The following is a 26163-nucleotide window of genomic DNA, read 5'->3' on the forward strand; positions in this document are numbered from 1 at the left end:
TAACTGGGATAGTCGCGCGTGAGAGTGGGTCCATCGCGCGTGGGAGTGCCAGTGGACGGTTCTTGTAACCCTGCTAACTTGGGGACTAGGACTGGTATTGATTACTAGCCTTGATCCTGCAAGCCCCTCTCAGGGACCAAAACAGTAAACAGGTAGTAAAGTTATACCTTTGCTTGAGTAATATGGAAATAGCTTGAAGAAGGTGACAAAGCTTGTGAAATAAGTGTATGAAGATAGGTTTAGTGAGGAAATATTAAGAGTATTTGGGTTTATGTAGCCTTTCTTACTTGATTTCTTGTAACCCTTTGGAAGAAGAACCATGGGGGGTACTTATAGGGCAAGAGGAGGTGTATGGTGGGTGGAGGACTTAGCCTAGCAACCAGCGAACAAGGCTGGCCAGCTTCCCTTGGTGGAGAAAGAGGCCAACAAGGTGATGGGAGTGGTTGTGAGGGTGGTGCAACCCATGCACCTGCAAAACGTTGTTTAGTCGGCGAAAACGGGGTTCTACAGATCAGTAGCCCCCTGATCATCGTAAAATCCAGTTGGAAAAAGGTAAAAGTGACAGGTGTTGACCATCGCTCGACACAGTGACTCCATCGCGCGATGGTCAAACCAAACCCCGCGATGGTCAACAGTCAAGGCTTTGACTTTGACCAATACCTGGCAAGCAAAGCATCGCACGGGAGATTCAATTAATCGCGCGACGATCAAAACCTGAGGTCAGGGTTTTGACTTGGGGTTTTGGGTTTAGAATAGGTTCCACTCACTCCAAGCTCAAACCATTTCACTCTCAAGACTGTTTTTTATTTGATTCATCATCGGGAAAACAAGAAACTGAAAAACAAAGTAAAACAATTGGGAAACCAGATTGAGGTGTCTATATACCCCTCAAAACTTGCTCACGCGAATCTAGGATACGTATCGGCTCCTCCCCATAAGATGCATCAGCTTCCAACTCTAGTTCGGACCACTTTAGAACGTGTGACGGATCCGGTTCATACTTTCGCAACATCGATACATGGAACACATTATGAACGTTCGATAATCTCGGTGGTAAAGCCAATCGATATGCAACTTCCCCAATCTTCTCAATAATATCAAACGGCCCGATATAACGCGGTGAAAGTTTTTCCTTTTGACCAAAATGAGATAGGTCCCGACACGGCGACACCTTAAGAAACACGTGATCCCCCACTTCAAATGATAACGGTTGGTGACGACGATCGGCATAACTCTTTTGTCTACTTTGTGCGATTATCAACCATTGGCGAATCAATTTAACTTGCTCGGTGGTTCTCCTTTGTGCTTCTAGGAGACGTTGGTGTATCGCTCTCATACTTTCGGAAGTTTCTTGGATCAATTCCGGCCCTACTAACGTAGCCTCGCCTAACTCAGTCCAACAACTGGGTGATCAGCACGGTCTCCCTTACAAGGCTTCATATGGTGCCATCTCGATACTAGATTGTTAACTATTGTTGTACGTGAATTCGACTAACGGTAGGTGATTTTCCCAATTTCCCCGAAAATCCATAACGCAAGCCAGAAGCATGTCTTCTAGAATTTGGATCGTTCCCTCTGATTGCCCATCTGTTTGAGGGTGTTATGCGGTGCTTAACAAGAGATTGGTGCCAAGAGCGGCCTGCAGACTCTGCCAAAAGCACGGGGTAAACCTTGGATCTCGATTCGACACGATAGAAATGGGTATCCCATGAAGACGGATAATCTCACGGATGTACAAACGGCTAAGGGTATCTATCGAATCCGAAACTTGAATCAGTAATAAATGCGCTGACTTGGTCAATCGATCGACTATCACCCAAATGGTATCATGCCCCCTCGGCGATCTCGGTAAACCGGTAACGAAATCCATAGTCACATTCTCCCATTTGCAATCTCGGTAAACCGGTAACGAAATCCATAGTCACATTCTCCCATTTCCATTCGGCCACTGGTAATGGTTGTAACTCCCCTGCGGGTCGTTGATGCTTGACTTTGACTTGTTGGCACGTGAGACATTTGGACACGAAGACGACGACATCTCTTTTCATTCCCGGCGTCTATGCAAGTCATGGTACATTTTCGTCCCTCCCCTGATGCACGGCTAACGGTGAATGGTGAAATTCCCTCAAAATTTCCTCTCGACACGAAATGGGTACGAACAATTTTCCTTGGTATCGTAAACCTTGATCGGCGTGTATCATCCAACCTTTTCGAGTGTTGCCGCTAAGGAACTTGGTACGAAACTCCCTCGCTTCTTCATCTTGCCATTGAGCCTCAATTACCCGATTTGACAAAGTCGATTGAACAGTCAAGTTACACAAAGTGACTCCATCCCGAACTTCCTCAAAATGCAACGCATATGAGCCTAAGGCATTCATCGTCTTCCACTCATGGATGGCCAAATTCACAAGTTGTGTCGACTTTCTACTTAACGCGTCCGCTACCACGTTCGCCTTACCCAGATGATATTGCAACTCAAAGTCGTAGTCCTCTAAATGTTCCATCCATCGACATTGTCGCAAGTTAAGCTCCTTTTGAGAGAATAAGTACTTTAGACTCTTATGATCGGAAAAGACTTCGAACCTCTCATCGTAAAGATAGTGACGCCAACTCTTTAATGCAAAGACGATGGCCGCAAGTTCTAAGTCATGGGTAGGGTAGTTCCGCTTATGAGTCTTTAATTGTCGCGATCCATACGCTACCACTCGCCCTAACTGCATCAAAACACACCCTAACCCCTCTTTCGAAGCATCACAATACACGGAGTAGCCAACTCCCTGTTCGGGTACAATCAAAACCGGCGCGGTAGTCAATCTTCTCTTCAATTCTTCAAAGGCTTTCTCACACACGTCACTCCAAACGAAACGAGTCCCCTTTCGAGTCAATTTAGTCAACGGAGCCGCTAGGCGAGAGAAATCAATTACGAAACGACGATAGTACCCAGCTAAGCCCAAGAAACTAAGAATCTCGAACACATTCTTCAGTCGCTGCGAATTTATTACGGACTCTATCTTTCCCGGATCATCGGACACCCCATCTTTCGAAATAACGTGACCCAAAAACTTAACTTCGGACAACCAAAACTTGCACTTGCTAAGCTTGGCATACAAACGATGCTTTCTCAAGAGTTCAAGAATGATGGAAAGGTGAGATTGGTGCTCTTCCTCCGAAAGCGAGTAGATAAGGATATCATCCACGAAAACAACTACGAAACGATCAAAATAGGCACGAAAGATGTGGTTCATCAAATCCATGAAAGTTGCTGGCACATTTGTCAATCCAAAGGGCATAACAACGAACTCGTAGTGGCCATATCGGGTACGAAAAGCGGTCTTAGGAATGTCTTCCCTCCGAACCCTCAACTGGTGGTAACCAGACCTCAAGTCGATCTTAGAGAAACAAGTTGCGCCTCGAAGTTGATCAAACAAGTCATCGATTCTAGGCATTGGATACTTGTTCTTAATGGTGACGTGGTTTAACTTACGATAATCAATACATAGACGAAGCGACCCATCTTTCTTTTGGGCGAACAAGGCCGGTGCTCCCCACGGTGACGTACTCGGACGAATAAACCCCAAATCCTCTAATTCTTGCAACTGAACCTTCAATTCCCTCAATTCGGCGGGTGCGAAGCGATAAGGAGGTATGGAGATAGGAGCGATACCAGGAAGTAAATCGATAGTGAATTCAATCTCTCTCTCGGGTGGTAAATCGGGTAACTCCTTTAGAAACACGCCTGGAAAATCACAAACAACAAAAGGTAGCTCCCCACGCGCGGACACATCCTCATCTAACGCCAAACTCGCTAATAAGGCATACATTGACTCACGCTCCCGAGACTCACACAGATATGGTTCTATCGGTTCCCGGTGCTCCCCGAAGAACTCGAAACAAGAACCCCCAGGCGGACAAATACGGACCCGACGCTTGAAGCAATCTATAGTAGCATGGAACGTCGATAGCCAATCCATTCCCAAAATAAGGTCGAACCCTGACATATTCAGCACGATAAAGTCAAAAGTAAAACAACGATCTTGAATAATAAGCTCACGATCCCGACAAATGCAATCTAACGGCAACCTACCTCCTATAGGTGTGTCAACAAACAATGGAGGACTAATACTCTTGATTTCCAATTCCAAGGCACAAGCAAAAGATGCAACAATAAAAGAATGCGATGTTCTAGAATCGAATAATACTCTAGCGAAAGAGTTAAACAAGAGAAATGTACCCCTCACAACTGATGTTTTCGGGGCTAGAGAAGTGACAGGGGGTGGTGGAGGTGGAATAGCAGAAGTGATAGCAAATGCCCTCCCCCGAATGGTCTGACCTTGAACATGTCCACCTCGATGACCGGAACCCTGAATAGGTGTCGAAGAACTCGCTCCTCTCTCAACTTGAGATCCCTGAATCGAAAGTGGTCTGACGAAAGTGAGACTGCTGCTATCTCTGAGTGGGCCGAAACGACTATCGGTCAGAGCCCTGTCCACCCCTCGGCTGCTGCACCGATCCTGACTCGCTGCGAGCCCCATCCCCACGCAGACAATTTCTAGCAAAGTGACCACCTTTTCCACAAGTGAAGCATGTCCCCACAAGAAGCGGACACCGAGCACGAATGTGCCCCGCTTGACCACATTCATGGCATACGATCAGTGGTCTATTAGATATCCCTCGAGTTCCAAACGAAGAAGAAGGCGGAGGCCTAAAGTTTGACGAACCCTGTGAAGTCGACATTTGATCTCGTTGTCTCTTCCTCCCTTGACTACAGAAACTTCCCGATGAAGAACTCATACCTCCCACTGGTTGTCTCGGTTCCCAAACCTTAGGATTTTTGGGTGCCTCCTTCGGTATCTCAATGCTCCTTGCACATTCAACAACATCGACAAATCTCCCTTTGCGTTGTGCCATCACCATCCTCTTCACGGTTTCACGTAAACCCTTCTCGAACCGCCTACATTTCCTTTCTTCAGTAGCCACTAACTTCGACGCGAAACGGGACAAGGATTGAAATTTTAAAGCATACTCTGACCTTGTCATATCTCCTTGCTCGAGCTTATCAAATTCATCTCTCAAATGATCGTGCCTAGTTTTCGAAAAGTATTGCTCCTCGAAGAGCACCTCGAACTCGGCCCAAGTTAAGTTCTCAACATCTGGCTCATTTGCTTGAGCCGCGGTCTTTGCCGCTCTCCTAGCATCCTTCCTTGATTCCAACATGGACTCCCACCATTCATTAGCCTCCCCGGTAAGTTGAATGGCCACAATATTGACTCGCAAGTTATCTTCTGTGATTTTAAGAGCCCTAAAGAGTTTTCGGATTTGGGCTAGCCAATGATCGGCCACGAGAGGGTCACTGCTCGACCCGTCGAAGGTTGGTGGATTCCTACGGCTGAACTCCCTCATTGCTGATAAGGCACGACTGTCTGCACTCTCTTTAGGAGCTGGGTTTAGAAGGTTTGCAGCCGCAAAAGCCGCAACCAAATCCTTAGCAAAAGGATTTTGAACGATTGGTACCTCCTCTCCCTGACCGTGTCCGGTCCTTTCCCCCGGATTCCCACTCGGATTTTCCTCATGATGGCTAACCTCATCCTCAATCGACGCTTTTCGACCACGACCACGACCACGGCCACCCCGACTTTCGACCTCACTTGCTCTAGCACGCGTTCTCGGAGGCATCTTACTACAAGTTATAAGAAAGAGAAGGTTCATCAACAACATTATTTCATGAGGTCAAAGCCCCGAACTATCCCAACACGAGTCAAAGCAACTCTACTTATTAAAACGACATGCCACATAAGCCAAATGATATCAATGCACACATATGTTATGAAAATGGCGTGACATTTTGAATCCATGAGACTAGAAGTCTCCCCCCCCCCTCTCAAAGTATTCAAACCTAGATGCTCTGATACCAATTTGTCACGCCCTTAATTTTCAACATAAATAAATAATACATTTCAATAATGAGCCTTGCGTATCATACATATTACCCAAAAGAGTTTCCAACCTGCTTAATTTACCAACAAGTCCCCATTTCTTAAACAATAGCAACCTTGGCACTACGACCCAATTTAGCTTAGATACAAGTACAACGTGTTTTGAACATTACAAACTTTAGTCAAAAGATAATTCTAGAACTAATTAGCTACAAAGCCATATTTAACCAAAAGTAAGTCTATTACAAAGATGAATAAGTAACTAAAAGAGGTTAGCTTCCAAAAAAATCTTCATGTCCAAGCACACCATAGCATGCAGTTTATTACCGGGCATTTGAACCTGAAAAGAATGATTTTGTTGACCTACACTAGCCCAGTAGGAAAATCTTTACCAGTCTTATATGTAAACATGATGATAAGTGCAAAAAAAAAAAAAATGATACGGAAACATAGCACGATAGGTGGTAATCAATCAACTTGTAAATGAGCCTCTATCAAAATTGAATGCATAGGTCACATGACATAAACAATTCAACAATCCGAACTCGACTCGCTAAACCAAACTCCCACCATTGGTATTTCCACCCCTTGTGTTACCATACAAAGCCACAAGGATTACCGTGTTACCACCCCGTGTGTCACGGAGATCCTTAATGACCCGGGTTATCGTATTACCACCCCTTGCATTACAAGACCCCTCTAAGTCTCCGTATTATCACCCTTTGCGTTACAGGACTCCCTAAACCAACTTCCGACCCATTCGACTATTTTCTCATACAATATGCAAGCTAAGACTCACCCATGACCACATTCATAGATGAAACATCATATGTTATGTCAACGTCATCACAAATGCACCATGAACAATCACAAGTACCCATAATTTATAGAATACACTCTAACGATGTTTTAACTACGTAATTTCTTATTTGGTTCTTGCAAACGGAAGACCAATGGAACGAGGATAGCATCGAATGGTCAAAGGAAATCAATTAGACAAGCTTAAGATAGGTTAAGAGGTGTCCAAGAGTATTTAGAAGTGATCGGGGGTCAAAACAATCGACGGAGGGACAACAGGAGCAAAACTGGAGATAAGGCTGAGGTATCGATACGCACAAAAACCGTATCGTTACAATATTAATTGTCCAAAAAGATAAGCTTATTGTATCGATATGCATAAAATCTGTATCGATACCACGGGGCTTCGGGTAGCGATTCCAGCAGATTTTCAAGGCATGTTGGCACGATTCTACACCAAATCAACATATAAACATATAAAAGAGGTAAAGAAGTCCCTACCTCGCAACAATGGCCAAAATTCAAGCGTTTTTGAACGAGCCCTAGCCTCTCGAACTCTGAAACTTCGATTCAAGCTCGACTCACGGATCTCCGAGCTCAAGAACGCGAATGGAAATCTTGAGGGAGGTTGATTCTTGAAGATTTTGGGAGATGAGGTGGAGTTTTGAGTGAGAGAAGAAAAGAGAGAGATAGCCGGATGAGACAGGGAGTGGGACGGATGAGAGAGAGTGAGATATGGAGATATAATTATCACCTACACTCTCACACACACTATATATACTAACTTATTTGTAAATCACACATTCACCCCCTCTAGTTTCTATTTCACCACCTTAATCCTCAATCTAATCAACCACTAATAAACCACTCTTTCTCATTTCGACATTAATTAATCATTTTCAGTAATTAAATAAATTATGGGTCTCTACACAATTGTTCGAGAATCCCCAGGTTGGTGGTACTGCCAATTTCCATACCTTGCTTCAATCCGAAGATTCTTTTGTCAGAATTCCACCCAATTTGGGACGGTAAATTTAAACTCAATTCATGTTTGTGCAATGATCAAACTATCTTATGGTCTACCCATTCTACCCATGGCCGATGGTTGAACCTAGAGCTTTGATACCATGTTGTAACGCCCCTATAATTTTTGGAACGTTAAATAAACATTTTTCATTGAAAACTAAATAGAGTCTGGATCATTATTACATCATGACTCTCACAAGAGTACTTTTATTAAACACGGATGGGAAAACTAGGGTTCCTATCTACTGCTCCGCCTACTCCTACATTCTAGCCAACTCCTCAGCTCTGAAAGCCTCTAAGGTGTAGAGTTCACCCTGTTCATCTACAAGGTCTGACACATTATACTAGTGTTGCCACCAATATCATATGTCAAGGTCACCAAAGATAACACCATAAGCTACAAAAGCTCAATAGAATAATCTCACACTTCCTAACCCATAACTTACAACAACAGGGCATAGAAGTAGTATACTAACTCATGTAAAATCAGCGATTTCAATTAATACATGTATACTCAATATCATGATCAATAATGACACATCCACATTCACTATTCAACTAACGTTGGTGTCGGTGATATCTGAGTTTCTCCAACGCGACATTTCGTAGAACGTGTCACCATTTTCACCTTTCCTTTACCAAATCAGCATTTCCAAAAAAAAACGTTTTCACAAACCCAACCTCGGTTCTGCCACTCCGGGTTCCCGAGTATCCTCACAATGGTTCCGCCACTCTGGGTTCCCATTGACAGACACTTTGCATTGGCTCCTCTCAACGGATAACCAAGCTACACACTCAACCTCGGTTCTGCTGCTCTGATTTTTCGAGTATCCTCACAATGATTCTGCTGCTCCGGGTTCCCATTGGCACACACACCTACACCTCACAATGGGCTACCAAGTCCGGCCACATTGCGTTTTTCAAAAAAAATATTTTTTTTCCGAAGCACGTTTTTTCATTATCTACACCCTAGGAGTCATGTTTCTAACTTTTTAAATTTCTGTGTCTCGTTCTTATGCATAGACTCCGCGACATGACTTTTTCATGTATGTACACTATATACGATGTCTTATAAACATTAATCATTCATTGTAATCTTGAAATTAAACTAGCAAGATCATCAAACTCTATATTACTTATCTTGCTCATATTATCCTTAAGCTCATGAAATCATGCTCAAACATTTAGCACACAACTTAAAGCATAGTGTCACATGAACAGACACCTTTGGAGTGGAAATCACTTATGCTTTATCACACATCAAAACAAGAAATCCTAGTAAACATGTATACATGCTCATAGCCATTCAAAGATCAAAATATGAATACTTTCAATTAAGCGATACATTCTTATCTTTCAAAATCCGTTCTTTCTTCCTTTTTGGGAAGTTCAAAACAACATATGTTTATTTGGATTAAAAGTCGAGTTATTCAACATGATCATATTTCATTTCAAAATTTTAGTAAACAAGTTTGCTAAATATTTTTCTTTCATGCATTTCAAATAATATAAGAAATATACAATTTTACTTTTATACTTCGAGATAGTGAGTAGGATAATCTACATTATACTTAGAATTAGGGAGTAAGGACATTCTACTTATACTTAGAGATAGGGGGTAAGAATATTCTACCGTTCTTCTTGGCAGTAGGGCGGCTACGGAAAAAGTAAGTATGTCGGCTATCGAATGGAGTGACTTCCTACGATAAGCTTATGGCAACTTCGAATGAGAAAAGGTTTCTCTTGAAACTAGATCTTGACTAAACTACTAATTTTTTTGGATCGAAAGGGTGGTCGAGTGGTGGCTTAAGGGCGGTCTTGGATGAGTTTCTTGAAGAACTCAAGAACAAGGGAAGAACTTCAAGAACAAAGCAAGAACACAAGAATTCTAGAGAGAGAAGTTGAAAGGTTGAAGGTGTGTGTTGAATGGCATGATGAGGGTGCTATTTATAGCAAAAATCTTGGCTCCCTCTCCCCTCCATTGGCCGGCCCTCTCCCTCTCTTTTTCTCTCATGGATTTGCTCCATTGTTTAGTCACATCTCACCTTTTATCATGGCATAGCCTTGCTTCACTTGTCATTTCCAATTTTAGGTCAAAATCTAGGTTATCATGAATGGTTTTGGCCTTGTCTTGTCTAGGAGGGTTTGCTTGCAAGAAAGAAGATAATAAATGGCTAGGATTTTGTTTAAAGTTGCCTAGAAATGAGGTGTCAAGTAGCTATTAGGCTTAAAGGCTAAAGGTAGCTTGCTTGAGTGACCAAAAACATGCACACACCTCACACACACACACACACACACACACTCTCTCTCTCTCTCTCTCGGCCTCTCTCCTCTCTCTCCCTCTCGGCCTCTCTCTCCTCTCTCTCTCTTGTATGATATACGCATATATATATATATATATATATATATATATATATATATCTACATGTGCATAAGTATATTTAAGTATTTAGTAGTCCTATTAGGCCTAGGGGAAATGGTAATGATTAAAGGCTTTCAAGTGGTATCCTATTGACCAAAGGTTAACAATTTTCCTAGAAAGTATACCTAGGTACATTTAGGCATGCATAAAATATGCTATGATGTCTATAGATTTATATAACTAAATATACTTAGGTTTAAGTAGCCTTACTAAGTCTAGGAAGAAAGGTAATGATTATGCTAAGGCTTTCAATGACAAGAACATTGTTCCATGGGTAATATTTTCCTAGAAGGTCTATGTATGTATATATTAGGTAGGCTATAATGGCTCAGATGTGTATATATACTTATATATACCTAGAGAAAGTCTAGGAAAGTAACTTTGGTGGTTAATTTAGGTTCAAGGCTATTGTTTTTAGGCTTGCATGCATGGCAAGTCTAATTATACTACTTTTGGAAGCATAATGATTACTATCCTAGGTCTAAAAGGTTCAAATAGGGTTTGAAAAGGTTCAATAGCTTCAAAGAGAGTTGCAAAAGTTCATCTAGGATTAGGGAAATGTAACTAGGTTGAATTGGTACTTAGGTTTCTCTAACTAGTCGATTGGAAACTAATTCTATTTGCCAAGTAGGATTTCTAGCCAAGAAATATAATTTAAGATTTTATTTTACTTGCTAGAAAAATATACAATTGCTTCTACAAGCATACTTGTCCTGGAAAAGGGCTAGATCGTCCGGTGCGAAGAGATTTAATTTTATAAGTCTTAAATCTAATTATGACGGATTATTAAATAATAAAAGAAAATTATGAAGAAATTCAAGAATTAATAATGAATTTTCAAATATTAAAACAAGATTTGTATTCACTAAAAATCAGAGTTGTTACACAGAGAGAGAGAGAGAGAGAGAGAGAGAGAGAGAGAGAGAGAGAAGGTTTGGTTATTGGCAAATAGTTGCTAGTTTTGATTATCCAAGGGCCAAAATCTGATGAATTGCTAAGAGTTTGCTAATTTTGATTATGCCACTGACCATTTTTTTTTGAGAAAAACATTGCTAACTTTAGCAACTCTATGGTTTTGGTTATTCCACTGTGGATGCTCTAATTGATTATGTAATTTGTAAACAAAAGCAATAACACAAACATATTTATGATATCTGTTTCAAAAAATATTGAAAAAAAAAAACAAAAAACTGAAAATAAGAACTTTTCCAAGCAGAGCCTTAACAACAAAGAATATACCACAACTGACTCTTGCATTTGCTTATTTATGAATCCGCCTTGTTAAAACGAATTTCGGTAGGATGATAAGTTCCATTGGGATTCTGGGAATATATCTAAACCTGCAAAAAGCTCGCATACTTGGCACCAAGAAAAAGCCTTCGGATACAGAGCAAAGCATTTTTGGTGACCTCAGGATTCTCATGGTTCATCAATTTCATCACCCAATTCTCATGGTTCATCAATTTCATCACCCGATCTTTAGCCTTCAGATCGGTCACAATGACCCTCCAAGCAGGATGGTTCTGAATAAACTGCGACAGATCAAAACAAGCAACGGCTAGAGCCCTTTGTTCTCTCGTGGGCTCCAATATTGTAATAAGAACCCTAAGGATCTGCATTATCATACTGAATCATAAATCTTTGTTTCATCTTTGTTTATTGTAAAGCATATGTAATGAGGAAGTTAACTATGTGTTTACACCATAATTTAGTATTTAGTATATTATAATCAATTGGGTCAGAATGTTACACGTGTCAACGCATTTTAGACCGATTGATATAATGCAAATGCAATATGAAGCCTGTTAAGGAAAATGGACTGATCAAACGGTTGATATTCGACTGGACACGTGTCAGAATTTTGTATCACATGCGGATCGTGAGTCAGACGGTTAATGCAAGCAGGCAGTTGAAATAATTACAACGTTGGAAACATGTGAGATCATGGAGAAGTAACCGCCTCATGCAGATAGTGGAGCAAGAATAGGGAGCATGGAGCCAACTAATTCAAATCGAAGGAGGGAAGTCCGTATGATTTGAATTTCAAGTCGACAACAGCCTATAAATACAAGAAAGGAAGATATTTAGAGCCCCCCAATCAATCGCCCAAAGGCTTCTACTTTTATCTGTACTTTACATTTCTTGCTCTAGGAGTAGCTTGTAATTTAACCGTCTGTTCGATTGTGTTCTCATAGTCGATTTGACTTCTACACCGAGGGATAATAAAGTCCATTTTGTTGTTCTTCTTCCATTTCCATTCACTTCATTAAGTTTGCTTCCAGAGAAGTCTTGAAATACGGCAAGGAACCAAACTCCACCACCACAAACACCCACATTTCCAGCACACTTAGCAATCTCTAGTCGATTAGTCGACTATCAGTAAAATAGACAAACAATTTTGGCGCTAGAAGGAGGGCATCATTACTAATTTGGAAGTAATGGCACCAGCGACAAGGAAACAAGGCGACCGACCTGCAGAGCCTCAGAATGAAGGCCTAGAAAGCCAAACTGACGTGGCGCATCCTGAACAAAGGGTGCCAGAAAATAGCCAAGGAAATGGCTTGAGCGCACCAACAAATATACAGGGCCTTTCCAGGCAGTTGGCACAAGTTTTGTCTAACCCAGAAGACGAAGCGGCACAGGAATTGATTACCCTATTGAGAAGGGTAGTTACGCCCCCATCTGTCATAGATGTGGATGCACATGGTGTAGTACATGAGCAACTGCAAACTGGAGATCTGCCTAGACAGTCACCTCAACAGGTATATACAAATCCAGCATTCGATTCAAATATGAATGTGCACAGTCGACCGTTTGTTGAAGCAACTGCTCTACGGTCCACAATCAAGCCAACTAGTTTTTACCAGAGTGTCCCATCTATATATGAAGTTGGTAACAGTAGTGGAAATGGTCAGAATCATGGTTTAAATTCTAGTCAAAGTCCTCAGGCTGGTTTCACAGGAGTCCGTGTCATGAATAATGGTCAACACATATACAATGCCGCACAAACTCTGCCAAATCATGGCAGTTATACTTATCATACTATGCCAGTAGGACCGAATAATGGAAATAGTGGTCAGTACGTTCACAATGTGCCAAACATTGGCAATGGGAACGGTCAGAATGGCCCTCTTGCACAACCTTATGTACCAAATGTCCTTAGAGCCCCAGATCCCATGAATATTAATAGGGCACAAATATTAGAAGTCATCCAAGATGTGTACGGACCAGGGCTACGCAGGGTGGAAAAACCCATGTTTAGAAAGCCTTACCCACATTGGGTTGACAATGTTCCTTTGCCAAGAGGGTATAAATTGCCTGAGCTTTCACTTTTTAGTGGTACAGAAAATCAGTCGACAATTGAACATGTAGGACGGTTTTGTCTACAGTTAGGAGAACTTGGCTCTGATGATGTTTTTAAGTTAAAATTATTCCCACATTCATTAACTAAAACAGCATTCACATGGTTCATAAGCCTGCCTGCAAATTCTATCCATACGTGGCAAGATATGGAAGAACAATTTCATGCTCAATATTTTAGACATGAACCAGAGGTCTCAATTGCCGACTTGGCTAAGTTAAAGCAGAAGCCAAATGAAACGGCAGAACAGTTTTTAACTAGATTTAAGAGATTAAGAAACCAATGTCATTGTAATGTGCCAGAGACCGAGATAGTTCGAATAGCTCAAGATGGTCTCGAGTTTAATTTTAAAAAGCAGTTTAATGGATCTAATTTCAAAGATCTGTTTGAGCTCTCCATGAGGGCATCTCAGTTTGAAGCTATTTTACAAGAAGAAGAGCTTTTGAGGAACACGTCTCTAGGAACATATTACCAAGATGTGGAAGGTGATATTGAGATTGATGTAGCGCAAGTCATTGGAAAGACCCCTATAATTTGTGACACTTTGGTTAAAACAGAAAAACCAATGAATATGCCTTCATCTCAACCCAATAGGCGTGGGGGGCAAGCAAATTATAGACAATATTCGTTTGATTTGGCACAAGCTGACCAAATATTTGATGAATTGTTGAAACAAAAATTTGTTACTTTGAGTCCTGGGCATATTATTCCTTCTGATAAGGATAGAAAAGGAAAAGAATATTGTAAATGGCACAATTCATTTAGGCATAATACTAACAACTGTGTTACATTCCGAAATTGTGTGCAGGACTTGATCCAGAAGGGACTGTTGCAGTATGCTAAAGGCGACAAGGATCCCATGGGAATTGAATCCAATCCTTTTCCCAAGATTGAAGTGAACATGGTGACGGCCGGCCTAGCCAAAAGGCTAGGTTCCAATGTGACGAAACAAAAGCAGGGGGAGGAGGATCACATGCAGACTGAAGAAGAGTCAGCAAAGTCTCATACCTCTAGATTCCCAAACGACTACCTCTGCATTAGGTATGGGCATGAAGTCCAGTATGGGGAAGCAATTATAGCAGAAAAAGATCAGAGAAGTGCATTCTCCAAGTCCGGACTGAGGTTCAACACAATGGGAGGAAATGACCTTCAAATTTATGTGGGAGCCAAACTGATTTATGAAGGTATAGATCCGGGGCTCTTTAACAGAATAGAGTCAGAGCATTGCTATGGGCCAGATGATGGACCATTTTTATTCAGGGGACATCCAGTCGTGCCTGCAAGGCCTGGGGTGCCTTCTTGCCAAGATCTTGAGGCGGCGGGGTACCAATTTCCTAATCAGAGGAGATACCCTAGTCAAAGGGGTGTTGGTTTCAGAAGAGATACTGGACCACGAGGTAGAGGACCTTATGGACGTGGATGGCACCAACCTAGGATGGTAATGCCACCCAATAATGATCACGAGGAATGGAGCACGCTTAGCCATCCAAAGTTCCCAGCAGAGGGTTGGTACACTAAGGTATCCAGTTCACAGAAAAGAAGGCTTCAAAGGAAGTTTGCAGCCAGGGCTTATGGTGACCCATGGGACCATGTGTTCGAACCAAGAGAGAGATTGGAACCATCAAAGGTTCCAAACATGGTATGGACCCGGGATCAAGGAGAAACTAGTGGCCCAAAGCAGATAATTCAAAAGCATGGGGGGCAAGAGAGTAGTGCTACAGATCCTCCCCAGTCGACTGCCCAACTGAAGGGTAAAAAAGAATTGAAGCAGAGCTTAAAGAAGAAAATGGAGGAATTCCAGAAGCTCATGGAGGCAGATGATGATGATGATCTCTTTGACGAAGGGTCAGAACAGGAAGACCTGATCAAAGTTGCGTCACCGTCTCCACAGAGATCTGCAACATTTGGAGAAAGCCTGGCCGCAATCCAATTCGGGTCAGTACCTATAAACTACCAGTGTAATATGATTTTAGTTCTGCCTAAGCAGTTTAAGGCAAAACCAAATCAGCCAATGAATTTGGCAGGCGATGTTGAGGATAATACCCAATCGATTGTAAAAATAATGGACAAAGAGAAGCATCCTCAGTCACAGCCCATTAATGTTGAGACGGATAAACATGGAAACAGTGTTGTAGTTCTTAGAACACCTGATGATGCCTCAATAAGGCATTTAAGACCACTGTATATTAAACTGCATATGAATGGCCAACCTATCTCGAAAGTGTTGGTCGACAATGGGGCAGTAGTTAATATTTTACCTGCTCGAATGCTCAAAGTTTTGAACAAAACCAATGATGACCTGATCCCAACAGAGGTTACAGTTGGCAATTTCGCTGGAGGGTGTTCTCCTGCTAAGGGGGTCATATCCTTACAACTACAGATTGGAAATAGGAAGATGAATGCAACGTTTTTCGTAATCGATTCTTCATCTAATTACAATGCCTTACTAGGCAGAGATTGGATCCATATAAATAGTTGTGTGCCGTCTTCTTTGCATCAGGCCTTGATCTTTCTAAAGCAAGAAGAAGCAGCGGGAATGGAGGTCTTTTGGGCAGACCGACATCCATTCAAAGCAGAGACTAACAACGTAGAAGCAGATCTCTACAACGAACATTTGTGGCCAACAAGAATAGAAGACTCAGAAGTCAGATCTAATCAAGTTGGAGTAACTGAGAGCCAATTCCTCAAATACATCAAGGAAGGGTTCCAGGAGCTGAGCAAAGATTTTATCAGGCCTAACATTATTTCAAGGCCTGCCAAGATTGATCAACAAGTTTTTAATGTTTAGAAACCTATTGAACACAGGGTGTGAAGATTTGGCTACTGTGAAAGCCACTTTTAAAAGGTTGTTTTCTTTTCTTGTTGACAGAAAATTGCAGGCAGATGAGCCTATTTCTTGTAATTGGGCTGAGTGTGTTTTTGATGATAGCCCTCTAAACATGAAAGAGTTAGGATTAGCAGACCTGAAACCAGCACCAGCTAAGCTAGATGATGACGGGGCCCAAGTAAAGGATCCCACAGAAGAAGTCAACTTGGGAACTCCAGAAGATCCTAAGATCACATATGTAAATGCTGCTTTGCCTATTGAAATAAAGGAAAAGTTTAAGTACTTGTTGCGTAAATTTAAAGATTGTTTTGCTTGGAGTTATGATGAAATGCCAGGTTTAGATAGGTCTTTAGTTGAACACAAAATACCTATAAAGGAGAACTACGTACCTTTTAAACAGGCACCAAGGAGAATGAAGGATGATGTCTTACCTCAAGTCAAAAAAGAAATGGAACGTTTATTTGAGGCAAAGTTTATTCGACCGGTCAAGTATGTTGAATGGGTCTCAAATGTTGTCCCAGTATTAAAGAAAAATGGAAAAGTTAGAGTATGCGTTGATTTTAGAGATCTTAATACCGCATCACCAAAGGATCAATATCCAATGCCTGTTGCTGATTTGCTAGTCGATGCAACAGTAGGGTACCAAATGCTGTCCTTCATGGATGGTAATGCTGGTTATAATCAAATATATATAGCTGAAGAAGATACGCATAAAACAGCGTTTAGATGTCCTGGATACATAGGGACGTTTGAATGGGTGGTCATGGCTTTCGGATTGAAAAATGCAGGTGCAACTTATCAAAGAGTTATGAATTTAATTTTCCATGATTTTTTGCATAAATTCTTGGAAGTTTATATAGACGATGTAGTTGTAAAATCAAATTCAGTTGACGAGCACCTACATCATCTTGAACAGACTCTGGAAAGGATGAGGCGTTACAATCTGAAAATGAATCCTTTGAAATGTGCATTTGGTGTCACCGCAGGAAACTTTTTAGGATTCTTGGTGCATCAAAAAGGGATTGAGATTGATAAAACTAAAGCTGATGCTATTTTGAAAGCACAGGCACCAACCAATAAAGAAGAACTTCAGCAGTTCTTGGGAAAGATTAATTTCCTTCGAAGATTTATTGCCAATCTATCTGGAAAGACAATGGCATTCTCCCCATTATTAAAATTGAAGTCAGAAAAAGATTTCAGATGGGAACAAGAGCATCAGAAAGCTTTTGATACTTTAAAGCAATCTTTGGTGACACCTCCTGTTCTGATGCCTCCAATAAATGGAAAACCATTGAAGTTGTACATATCAGCAACGCACCATTCGATTGCAAGTCTGTTAGCTCAGGATAATGAACAAGGCCGAGAGCAATCAATTTACTACCTAAGTAGAAGGTTAAATGATTGTGAAAGTAGGTATTCATGTGTGGAAAAGATTTGTTTGGCATTATATTTTTCAGCAATTAAATTAAGGCATTACCTTTTGCCAGCTAGAGTAATGATCATTTCCCAAACAGATATAATAAAATATATCCTGTCTAGACCCATTTTGAGAGGGAGACAGGGGAAATGGATTTTAGCGCTAGTAGAGTATGACTTTGAATATGTGCCTCAAAAGGCAGTAAAAGGACAAGCTTTGGCAGATTTCTTAGCTGAGCATCCAAATCTACCTTTGGAAGAGGATACTTTTGAGGTACATCTTTTGGAGCTTAAACCTTGGCAACTGTCTTTTGATGGTTCAAAAACAGATAATGGAGTTGGGGCAGGTGTTGTTCTGACATCTCCAAAAGGAGAAATGTTTCAATTTTCTTTTCAACTCGATGAAAGTAGAATACTAACAAATAATCAAGCAGAGTATGAGGCCTTGATCATAGGCTTGGAAATAGCAAAAGATTTGAATATACGATATTTGAAAGTTTCTGGGGACTCACAATTGGTCATCCGACAAATTACAGGACATTATAAGTGCAATCACCCCTTATTGAGCCTGCAACTAGAAAAGGTTCAGTGTCTTGTCCAAAACTTTGATGAAATATGCTTTCAGCACATCTTGAGACTTCAAAATAGCGAGGCCAATCAAATGGCTCAGACAGCTTCAGGAGTTAAGATTCCTGAAGGAGACACGGAGAAAATAATTAGAATCCAAAAACGATATCTACCTTTTTCATTGGAAAGGGAAAAAGATCGATTGGATGTGTTTGTAATCGATATTTCAGACGATTGGATGATTCCAATAAAGAATTACCTTCTAAATCCTAATGAAAAGGTGGAAAGGACTGTCAAGTGCAGGTCCATCAATTATGTTTTATTAGAGCAGGATTTGTATAGAAAAACGTCTGATGGTCTATTATTGTTGTGCGTTGACAAGGACCAATCAATGAGAATTATGGGAGAAGTCCATGAAGGGACTTGTGGTGCTCATCAAGCTGGTGATAAAATGAGGTGGTTAATTAAAAGACACGGATATTATTGGCCAAATATTCGAGCTGACTGTATTCAGTATGCTAAAGGTTGCCAGCAATGCCAAAAGCATGGACCAATCCAAAGGATACCAGCTCATCAGTTGCAGTCGATTGTTAAACCTTGGCCGTTCAGAGGTTGGGCAATCGATATGATAGGGGAAATTCACCCAGCATCTTCGTTACAGCACCAATTTGTTATAGTGGCGACTGATTATTTTACAAAATGGACGGAGGCAATACCTTTGAAAGGTGTTTCACAGAAACAAGTGATTGATTTTATTGAGGAATATCTTTTATGTAGATTTGGAATTCCTGAAACCATCACTGTTGATCAGGCGTCTATATTCAATGGTAGAGAAGTTGTCCAGTATGCACAAAAATATGGAATACAGATTTTGAATTCAACTCCATATTATGCCCAAGCAAACGGGCAAGTCGAATCGACTAACAAAATTATAAAGAATACCTTGGCAAAGGTAATCAATGATAACCCAAGAGAGTGGCATGATCTGTTGCCCAGAGTTTTATGGGCATATAGAACATCACAAAGGGAGAGTACTAAGGTAACACCATTCGAGTTAGTTTACGGGCACGCAGCGGTATTGCCAGTCGAAATTAACGTTCAATCTTTAAGGGTGACACGTCATTACGACCCAGATTTACAGTACGAAGAAGCAATGTTTTTGGATATCGATGGGCTAGAAGGGAAAAGATTACACGCCCTGAATCAGATTCAAGCCCAAAAGAAAAGAGTTGAAAGGGCTTATAACAAAAGAGTAAAACAAAAGTCTTTTGCAGTTGGAGACTTAGTGTGGAAAACAATCCTCCCAATCGATTCAAGAAAGAAGAAAGGGAAATTTGGAAAATGGTCTCCAAACTGGGAAGGTCCTTTCCGTATTGCCCAGATTTTACGAGGGGGTGCATATCATTTGACATCAATCGAAGGGGTTCTACACGAAAGAACCATTAATGGTAAATATTTGAAACATTATTTTCCGTCTATGTGGGAGAGCATTAGTTAAGACTAACTTTCTTTTCATTTCATAGTCAAGGGCTGCCCATGGGTAGGACAGCATTACAAAAGGCCAGTCAGACAAAAACAAAAGATCCCAAGAAGGATCTGACAAAAAGAAAACAAAAGGGAACTCAAAGCGGGAACCCAAAAGAAAAAACCCTACAAAGAAAAAGATCCCAAGTGAGATCTAAAAAGAAAAAAACACACATCAGGACCCCCACAAAGAGAAGGCTATTTCTTAGGCCATTCTCTCCACTGGCCAGATGTGCCAGCCATGGAGGACCTGATGTCAGCAGGGTCAACCGGAGAAGACTTGTAGTCGATGGTGTCCCAGTTGGCCACCACAAGTTTGAGAGCGGACTCCATCTTCTCCAGCCGAAGCGCCATGCCCTCCACTCGATCGTGGATGGCCTGGATCCTCCGCTTACACTCATTTTGATCCTCCATGAGGGCCCAGGAAAGCTCAGTGGCCAGTTGTTTTATGTGAGCAGGAGTGATTTGTGTGGAGAGGGGAGTAGAAGAAATATTGGAAGCCATAATGTAGAAACACAGGTGTTTGAACTTCTACTCAGTGGTGATATTTATAGACCCAGGAAAATCTAAAGACGTGGGTCGTGGACAGTTATCCCGAGGTGAATTAAGAGACGTGACAGCTAATGGGGTTAGTGGGCTCTCAATGGCCGTTTCCCAAGTAAGGCGGCTGAATTTCTGCAGAACGGCATCATGTGTTGTACCTAAACCGTCAGTAATTACTGTGCGGATTCCCAAAAAGTGGAAGGGAAGCGTCATCATGATTATGACGTAGTTCTGCCATAATTATAGGCGCCCACAGTCCGGATAAATAGGGATCAAGGGTTTTGATCCTGTGGCATCACGTGGTTAAAGTAAGGTGTTAGCCAATTATGTGAAGTTTTTACTCAGCTTGGGCATGTATGTGAATCTGGTACATGTGAGTAAAATTTGCATAAAGGTTAAAGAAATGGTTCCAAACAAAGAATTTGGAGTTTTCTAACAGGGAATGTGAGAAAGGCCATGGAAGGTCTAATTTTCATTCTAATTGCCATTCTCATTTCTGGCATACCACCTGTTGATAAAAACAATCAACAAACAAAAATACTTATAGTTTGTACTAACAGGATTAGTCAATTGGCTATAAAACTGAAGTCAACCAAAATCATTCATGAAAGAAGGCAGACTTAAAAGCCTCCCACTTAACGACAAGTTCATCACATTTAACTCTGTTTCTCTGCAAATCTTCACGAGCAGCAGAGACATGAACTGAGACTCCTTTGCCTTCCTCTGCTAGGTGTTTGAAATCTTTATCGAGTTGGTTCGCTGTTACCAGAAGGTTTTTCTTTTCAGCCTGCAGTTGACCCAATCGATATACCAACTCCTTCTCTTCTTGATCAATTGCCAAAAGCCTCGACTTCAAAGTCGAAGCGTCAGCATGCATAGTCGATAGCTTCACTGTTAAGTTGGAAAGGTTACCGATTAAATCCTGCTTCTGACTTATTTCTTGTTGGTAATATCGGAAGAGACTAATGTTGTCATTCAGAGATGATGCATAGTTTTCCAAGATAATTTGCTCTCTAAGGGGGAAAACATGCTTTTGAGATAAGGATTCAACGCAAGCACTGAACTCCGTAGACTTCACTGTCATCAATTCCTCAAAAGGAAGCTTTAGGAAGTCAAAGAAGACTTGAATTTCTTTCTGAGTCTCCGCACTGAGTTGAAGAAAGAAGAAAGAACTGTTGGATTCTGAAATCTCAGTAAGGGAACGAAAGATTTGGGAAGTCGATTTTATCTCTTCCATTAATTGGTCTAAAGAATCACTTGAGGACTTGACATGAGCAGAATCCTCAACACCCACAGGATTTGTTGCAGTCTTGTTCACTGAACGAGGAGATGTAGTTAAGGCAAGAGCCCTCGAAATGTTTGCGGGGGTCACACTTGTTGGAAATAAGACTTGGTTCCCAGAGGGATTACCAGAAGGGCTAGAGGCAACATCCTCTGCGCCTTGCCCACCTTCTTGAGTAGGACCAATTTGGACAACAGGTTGGACAACAGGGGCAATCTGAGCTGGATCCTCTGTTGGTCCCTTCTTTTCCATTGTCTTTTCATTCATTGATGGGGAAACCTCTAGAGAAGGCACGTCCGCCATCTGAGGGGAAGCTGTTTCTTCCCTACCATCACTTTGTTGATTCAGATCGATCTTCTGAATTATTGGAGCAACAGTGACGTCCTTCATTGGCACAGCTTTGACTGAGTCTGATGCAATTTGATTTGTTGTAGTATCAAGTTGTCGAATGGCTGGTACACCAAGTTCAACACCATCTGGCCTCAGAGCTGAACCCTCACCAACCTGCACAAGAGGACTGTCATCCTGCAGTAAAGGGTTTTCTTGATACAGCAATTGCTCCTGAAATCCTGGCAACCAATCAGCTTGATCCAAAGGATCTGATACTGCTGTGGACTCGTATTGATCGATTGCCAATTCAGTATCGACTGTCTCTCCTACTGAGAAGGAGGATTTTTGAATTTGTGAAGATTGTGAGGAATTTTCTTCTTCCTCTTCAAAAGCATCTACAATTCTGGTCTCTTTACCCTTCTGTAAAAGACAGCAAATGGGAAAATGAGAATAGAAAGACTCGTGAAAAGTACGAACGAAATCAATAAGGGTAACAAAGATAAGAGTGTACCTTCAAAGCCAACCCTTTGTCACTAGAACTTTGCTTTTTGGTGAGCTTTCTTGTTGGTTGCTTTGTGGGAGTAGATGTTTCACTGACCTGTTTCTTAGGTCTACCAGTGGAAGGACTTCTGGAAACCTTTTGGCTCACACCTGATGTGATCTTGAGAGTTCGTGTCCGTGGCCTGGTTTCAGAGTCCTTAATCGATTCAGCTTTCCTTTTCCTGGTATTCCTACTGGGCACAGAGGATATGGGAACTGCTCCTGCATGAGGCACAATGGCCTTGGAGGGTTCATCAGGCAATCGAGCTGTTATCTCTGCTAAAGAAACAATATGATAAAGATTAGTAAAGTATGACTAATTGAACTAAAAACCAATGAATAAGCTGTGCTTACCAGCCTTATCTTGAAGGAATTTGTATTCAGGATCAAGCCTGTATAGGCAGTCTGAAAGTGAAGCACTGAAATAGAGGGCCCTCATAGTCGACCACCATTCATCAAAAGCAGGCAGGGTCGCTTTATTGATCTTGAAGTCAATAAACTGAAAGGCTTTGACACGTTGTTGAAAGTTGCTAACCATCAGAGATATCATCTGTGAGTCTTTGGCCTTAATGGTTGGCCTACTGGAGGCCATCTCAATGATGTTTGGGTGAACAAAAGGCATTGGAATGCCTTGTGCGAGGCCAAACTGCCTAGCATATTGACAAGGAGAGTAATTCTCGAAACCACAATTCCCAAAAGGAGTGTTATTCAGGGCAAAGCCCACTGGGATAAGTCTTGGAAGAAGAATGCTGGCCCAAAATAACCGTTTGGACTGAGTCATTTTCTCTACAAGTTGGGGAGAAGCTGGTGGAATGTCCTCAAAGCATGGCTTCAGTCTTTCTGATGCAAATTCGAATTTATCGAATGGACAGAACATAGGCCAATTCTTTTGGTTATTTTCATAAAAAAAGGTGAAATACCTTTGAAAGGAGGATTCCTCTGTTTGAGTGTGGAAGCCTAACAAATATTCAGCATAACTACGGCATGTTTGCAATGCCTCATCTGACCGAAGGGGGTTCTCCAGTTTAGGTTTTATTTGAGGGAAGTATGCATATAACCAAGCTTGAAAGATCCAGAAAGGACCACCACAAGAGTCCGCTATCTTTTTATCAACAAAGGTAAAAAGGCCTTTATACAGAGATCCTAAAACAAAAGGGGCAAGGGCCAACCTCTTTACTTGGGCCATACAAACGGCTAGGTTAAGGTATTCTTTGGTAACCCTAAGCCCAGGGACTGCCATAAGAAATCGACAAATCCAGAAAAGGTAAAATGCAACCTTCTCATGAAAGCAAGGCGCTGAGGCTTTGGCTTTAAAGTGAGTCTTAAGCCATTTCGAATAACTAACCCCAGACGATGGAACAACAAATGGGGGATCATATGGATCAGGAGAAAGCAGAGCATTTACCTCACGGCCTAACGAAGGAAGGCCAGTTAAATGAGAGATATCCAGGACTGTCGGAGATAGCAAGCCACAATGAAGAATTAGGGTATTGGATGATTTGGACCAAAAACACGCTGCAGCAGCCAAGAGTTCAGAATTCATGTCCAAGGGATATTGTGAGAGCTCAATTGTCTCACGGATTCCCATTGTTTTCCAATCCTCGAAAAGGAACTTCATCATGCGCCTTACCCAATCTACCCATCCCATTTCAACGGTGTAAGGCCAAGAACGAAGGCAGGTGTTCTTACCCCAGCCTAACCATTCCAGCGACGGAAGCTGAAGGAGAAGTGGATCACGTTCCCCCACTGGGTAGACTTCTGGAAAGCCATCCGGGAGAACTGATGAAAAAATTGGACCCAATATGCAATGAGAACTGACATTATCGTCAGGAATCAGAACTTGAGTCTTCTGGTTTTGGCCAATCCCGTTTCGGTACGATTCAGGGAATCGGAAGGAATCCTCCGTCACTGACTCGGTGGCCGGATCTTCAACTGGGTCGCTGACGATCTGTAGTTTGGATTTCGGTGCCATTTGGGTTCGGAAGCTGTTCTAGGGTTCGAGAGCTGTTTCAACGTTCTGCGAGAAAAAGCACGATTCGTGCCCTAAATTTGAAGTACTCTGCCTTATATAGGTGGTGATTTGCTAAGCGAAATATTTACCAAAGTTAATATTTAACTCAGGTAAATAGGGGGGCATTGTTTACACCATAATTTAGTATTTAGTATATTATAATCAATTGGGTCAGAATGTTACACGTGTCAACGCATTTTAGACCGATTGATATAATGCAAATGCAATATGAAGCCTGTTAAGGAAAATGGACTGATCAAACGGTTGATATTCGACTGGACACGTGTCAGAATTTTGTATCACATGCGGATCGTGAGTCAGACGGTTAATGCAAGCAGGCAGTTGAAATAATTACAACGTTGGAAACATGTGAGATCATGGAGAAGTAACCGCCTCATGCAGATAGTGGAGCAAGAATAGGGAGCATGGAGCCAACTAATTCAAATCGAAGGAGGGAAGTCCGTATGATTTGAATTTCAAGTCGACAACAGCCTATAAATACAAGAAAGGAAGATATTTAGAGCCCCCCAATCAATCGCCCAAAGGCTTCTACTTTTATCTGTACTTTACATTTCTTGCTCTAGGAGTAGCTTGTAATTTAACCGTCTGTTCGATTGTGTTCTCATAGTCGATTTGACTTCTACACCGAGGGATAATAAAGTCCATTTTGTTGTTCTTCTTCCATTTCCATTCACTTCATTAAGTTTGCTTCCAGAGAAGTCCTGAAATACGGCAAGGAACCAAACTCCACCACCACAAACACCCACATTTCCAGCACACTTAGCAATCTCTAGTCGATTAGTCGACTATCAGTAAAATAGACAAACACTATGACAAAGCATGAGCAAGGAGGAAGAATGATATCTCATTTTAAAGAAAGGAATTGCAGCGACATTGAGATGATGATGATCATAATAATAATAATAATACTAATAATAAACACTCCAGAACAACGCAAAACGCAACATCATAGAGATGGAAGAGCACAAAGAAATTACTTCTAATGTGACTGGACCATGACTAAGAGTGGAAGGAATAGAAAAGGAAAGGTCAAACAAAACAGGAAAAGAAGTACGTAATACAAGCTAAACTTCTTTTCTTTTCTTTTTTCATATTTTTTGTTTATCCATTTTGGTCCCATAGGAGAAACGAAAACAACTACCACAAGAAGTCTTTTTTTTTATTATTATTTAAAAATGATTCCCTTTTTTGGTTACACAACAAAATTGAAAACAACAATGAAAACAAAATTTCAAAAAACTCCCTCTTTTATTGTTCAGCTACCTATGCAAAAGATACAAAAGAATATGCACAAGTAATCTGTTTTCCTTAATACTTGCAGCTCTTCAAGGAATCCAGGATCCCTCGGTGATCCCTAATTTCTTTGCAAATAATATTAACACTTCCATGTGACATGTTATCTAACAAGAATGACTCTCTTCTAATATAACACTCCAAAGATATTAACCACCCTAAAAAATGCGGAAAAGGTGAACAACAGTGCAACCCCTTTTCACCTATTCTAAAACCAAACCTCCACCAAGAAGAATATCCAAGCTTTGAGCCTACTCATCCCCAGAAAA

At 41.3% G+C, this 26163-nt stretch overlaps 1 protein-coding gene and 1 pseudogene across 1 annotated transcript; both read right to left on the reverse strand.

The window, feature by feature from the left end:
• Positions 1-1469: 1469 nt before the first annotated feature.
• LOC131323861 (uncharacterized) lies at positions 1470-5673 on the reverse strand. The gene is made up of 3 exons (XM_058355703.1): positions 4648-5673; positions 2183-4565; positions 1470-1648 (listed from the first exon to the last, which is right to left on the reverse strand). The coding sequence occupies exons 1-3, from the start codon at positions 5671-5673 to the stop codon at positions 1470-1472; spliced, it is 3588 nt and encodes a 1195-aa protein (XP_058211686.1).
• A 5840-nt stretch (positions 5674-11513) lies between these two features.
• The window catches only part of LOC131323862 (V-type proton ATPase subunit H-like), a 36413-nt pseudogene continuing 21763 nt past the window's right edge, over positions 11514-26163 (reverse strand).

The sequence above is a fragment of the Rhododendron vialii genome, chromosome 4a (assembly GCF_030253575.1).
Source record: "Rhododendron vialii isolate Sample 1 chromosome 4a, ASM3025357v1".
Lineage (NCBI taxonomy): Eukaryota > Viridiplantae > Streptophyta > Magnoliopsida > Ericales > Ericaceae > Rhododendron > Rhododendron vialii.

Excerpts from the sequence above, each read along its gene's own strand:
- LOC131323861 (XM_058355703.1), bottom strand. The coding sequence starts at position 5,673 with ATGCCTCCGAGAACGCGTGCTAGAGCAAGTGAGGTCGAAAGTCGGGGT. Across the intron at positions 4,566-4,647 it reads TATCTAATAGACCACTGATC|GTGGTCACTTTGCTAGAAAT; the intron begins GTATGCCATGAA and ends CTTGTGGAAAAG. Across the intron at positions 1,649-2,182 it reads GATGATACACGCCGATCAAG|AGTCTGCAGGCCGCTCTTGG; the intron begins GTTTACGATACC and ends TGCTTTTGGCAG.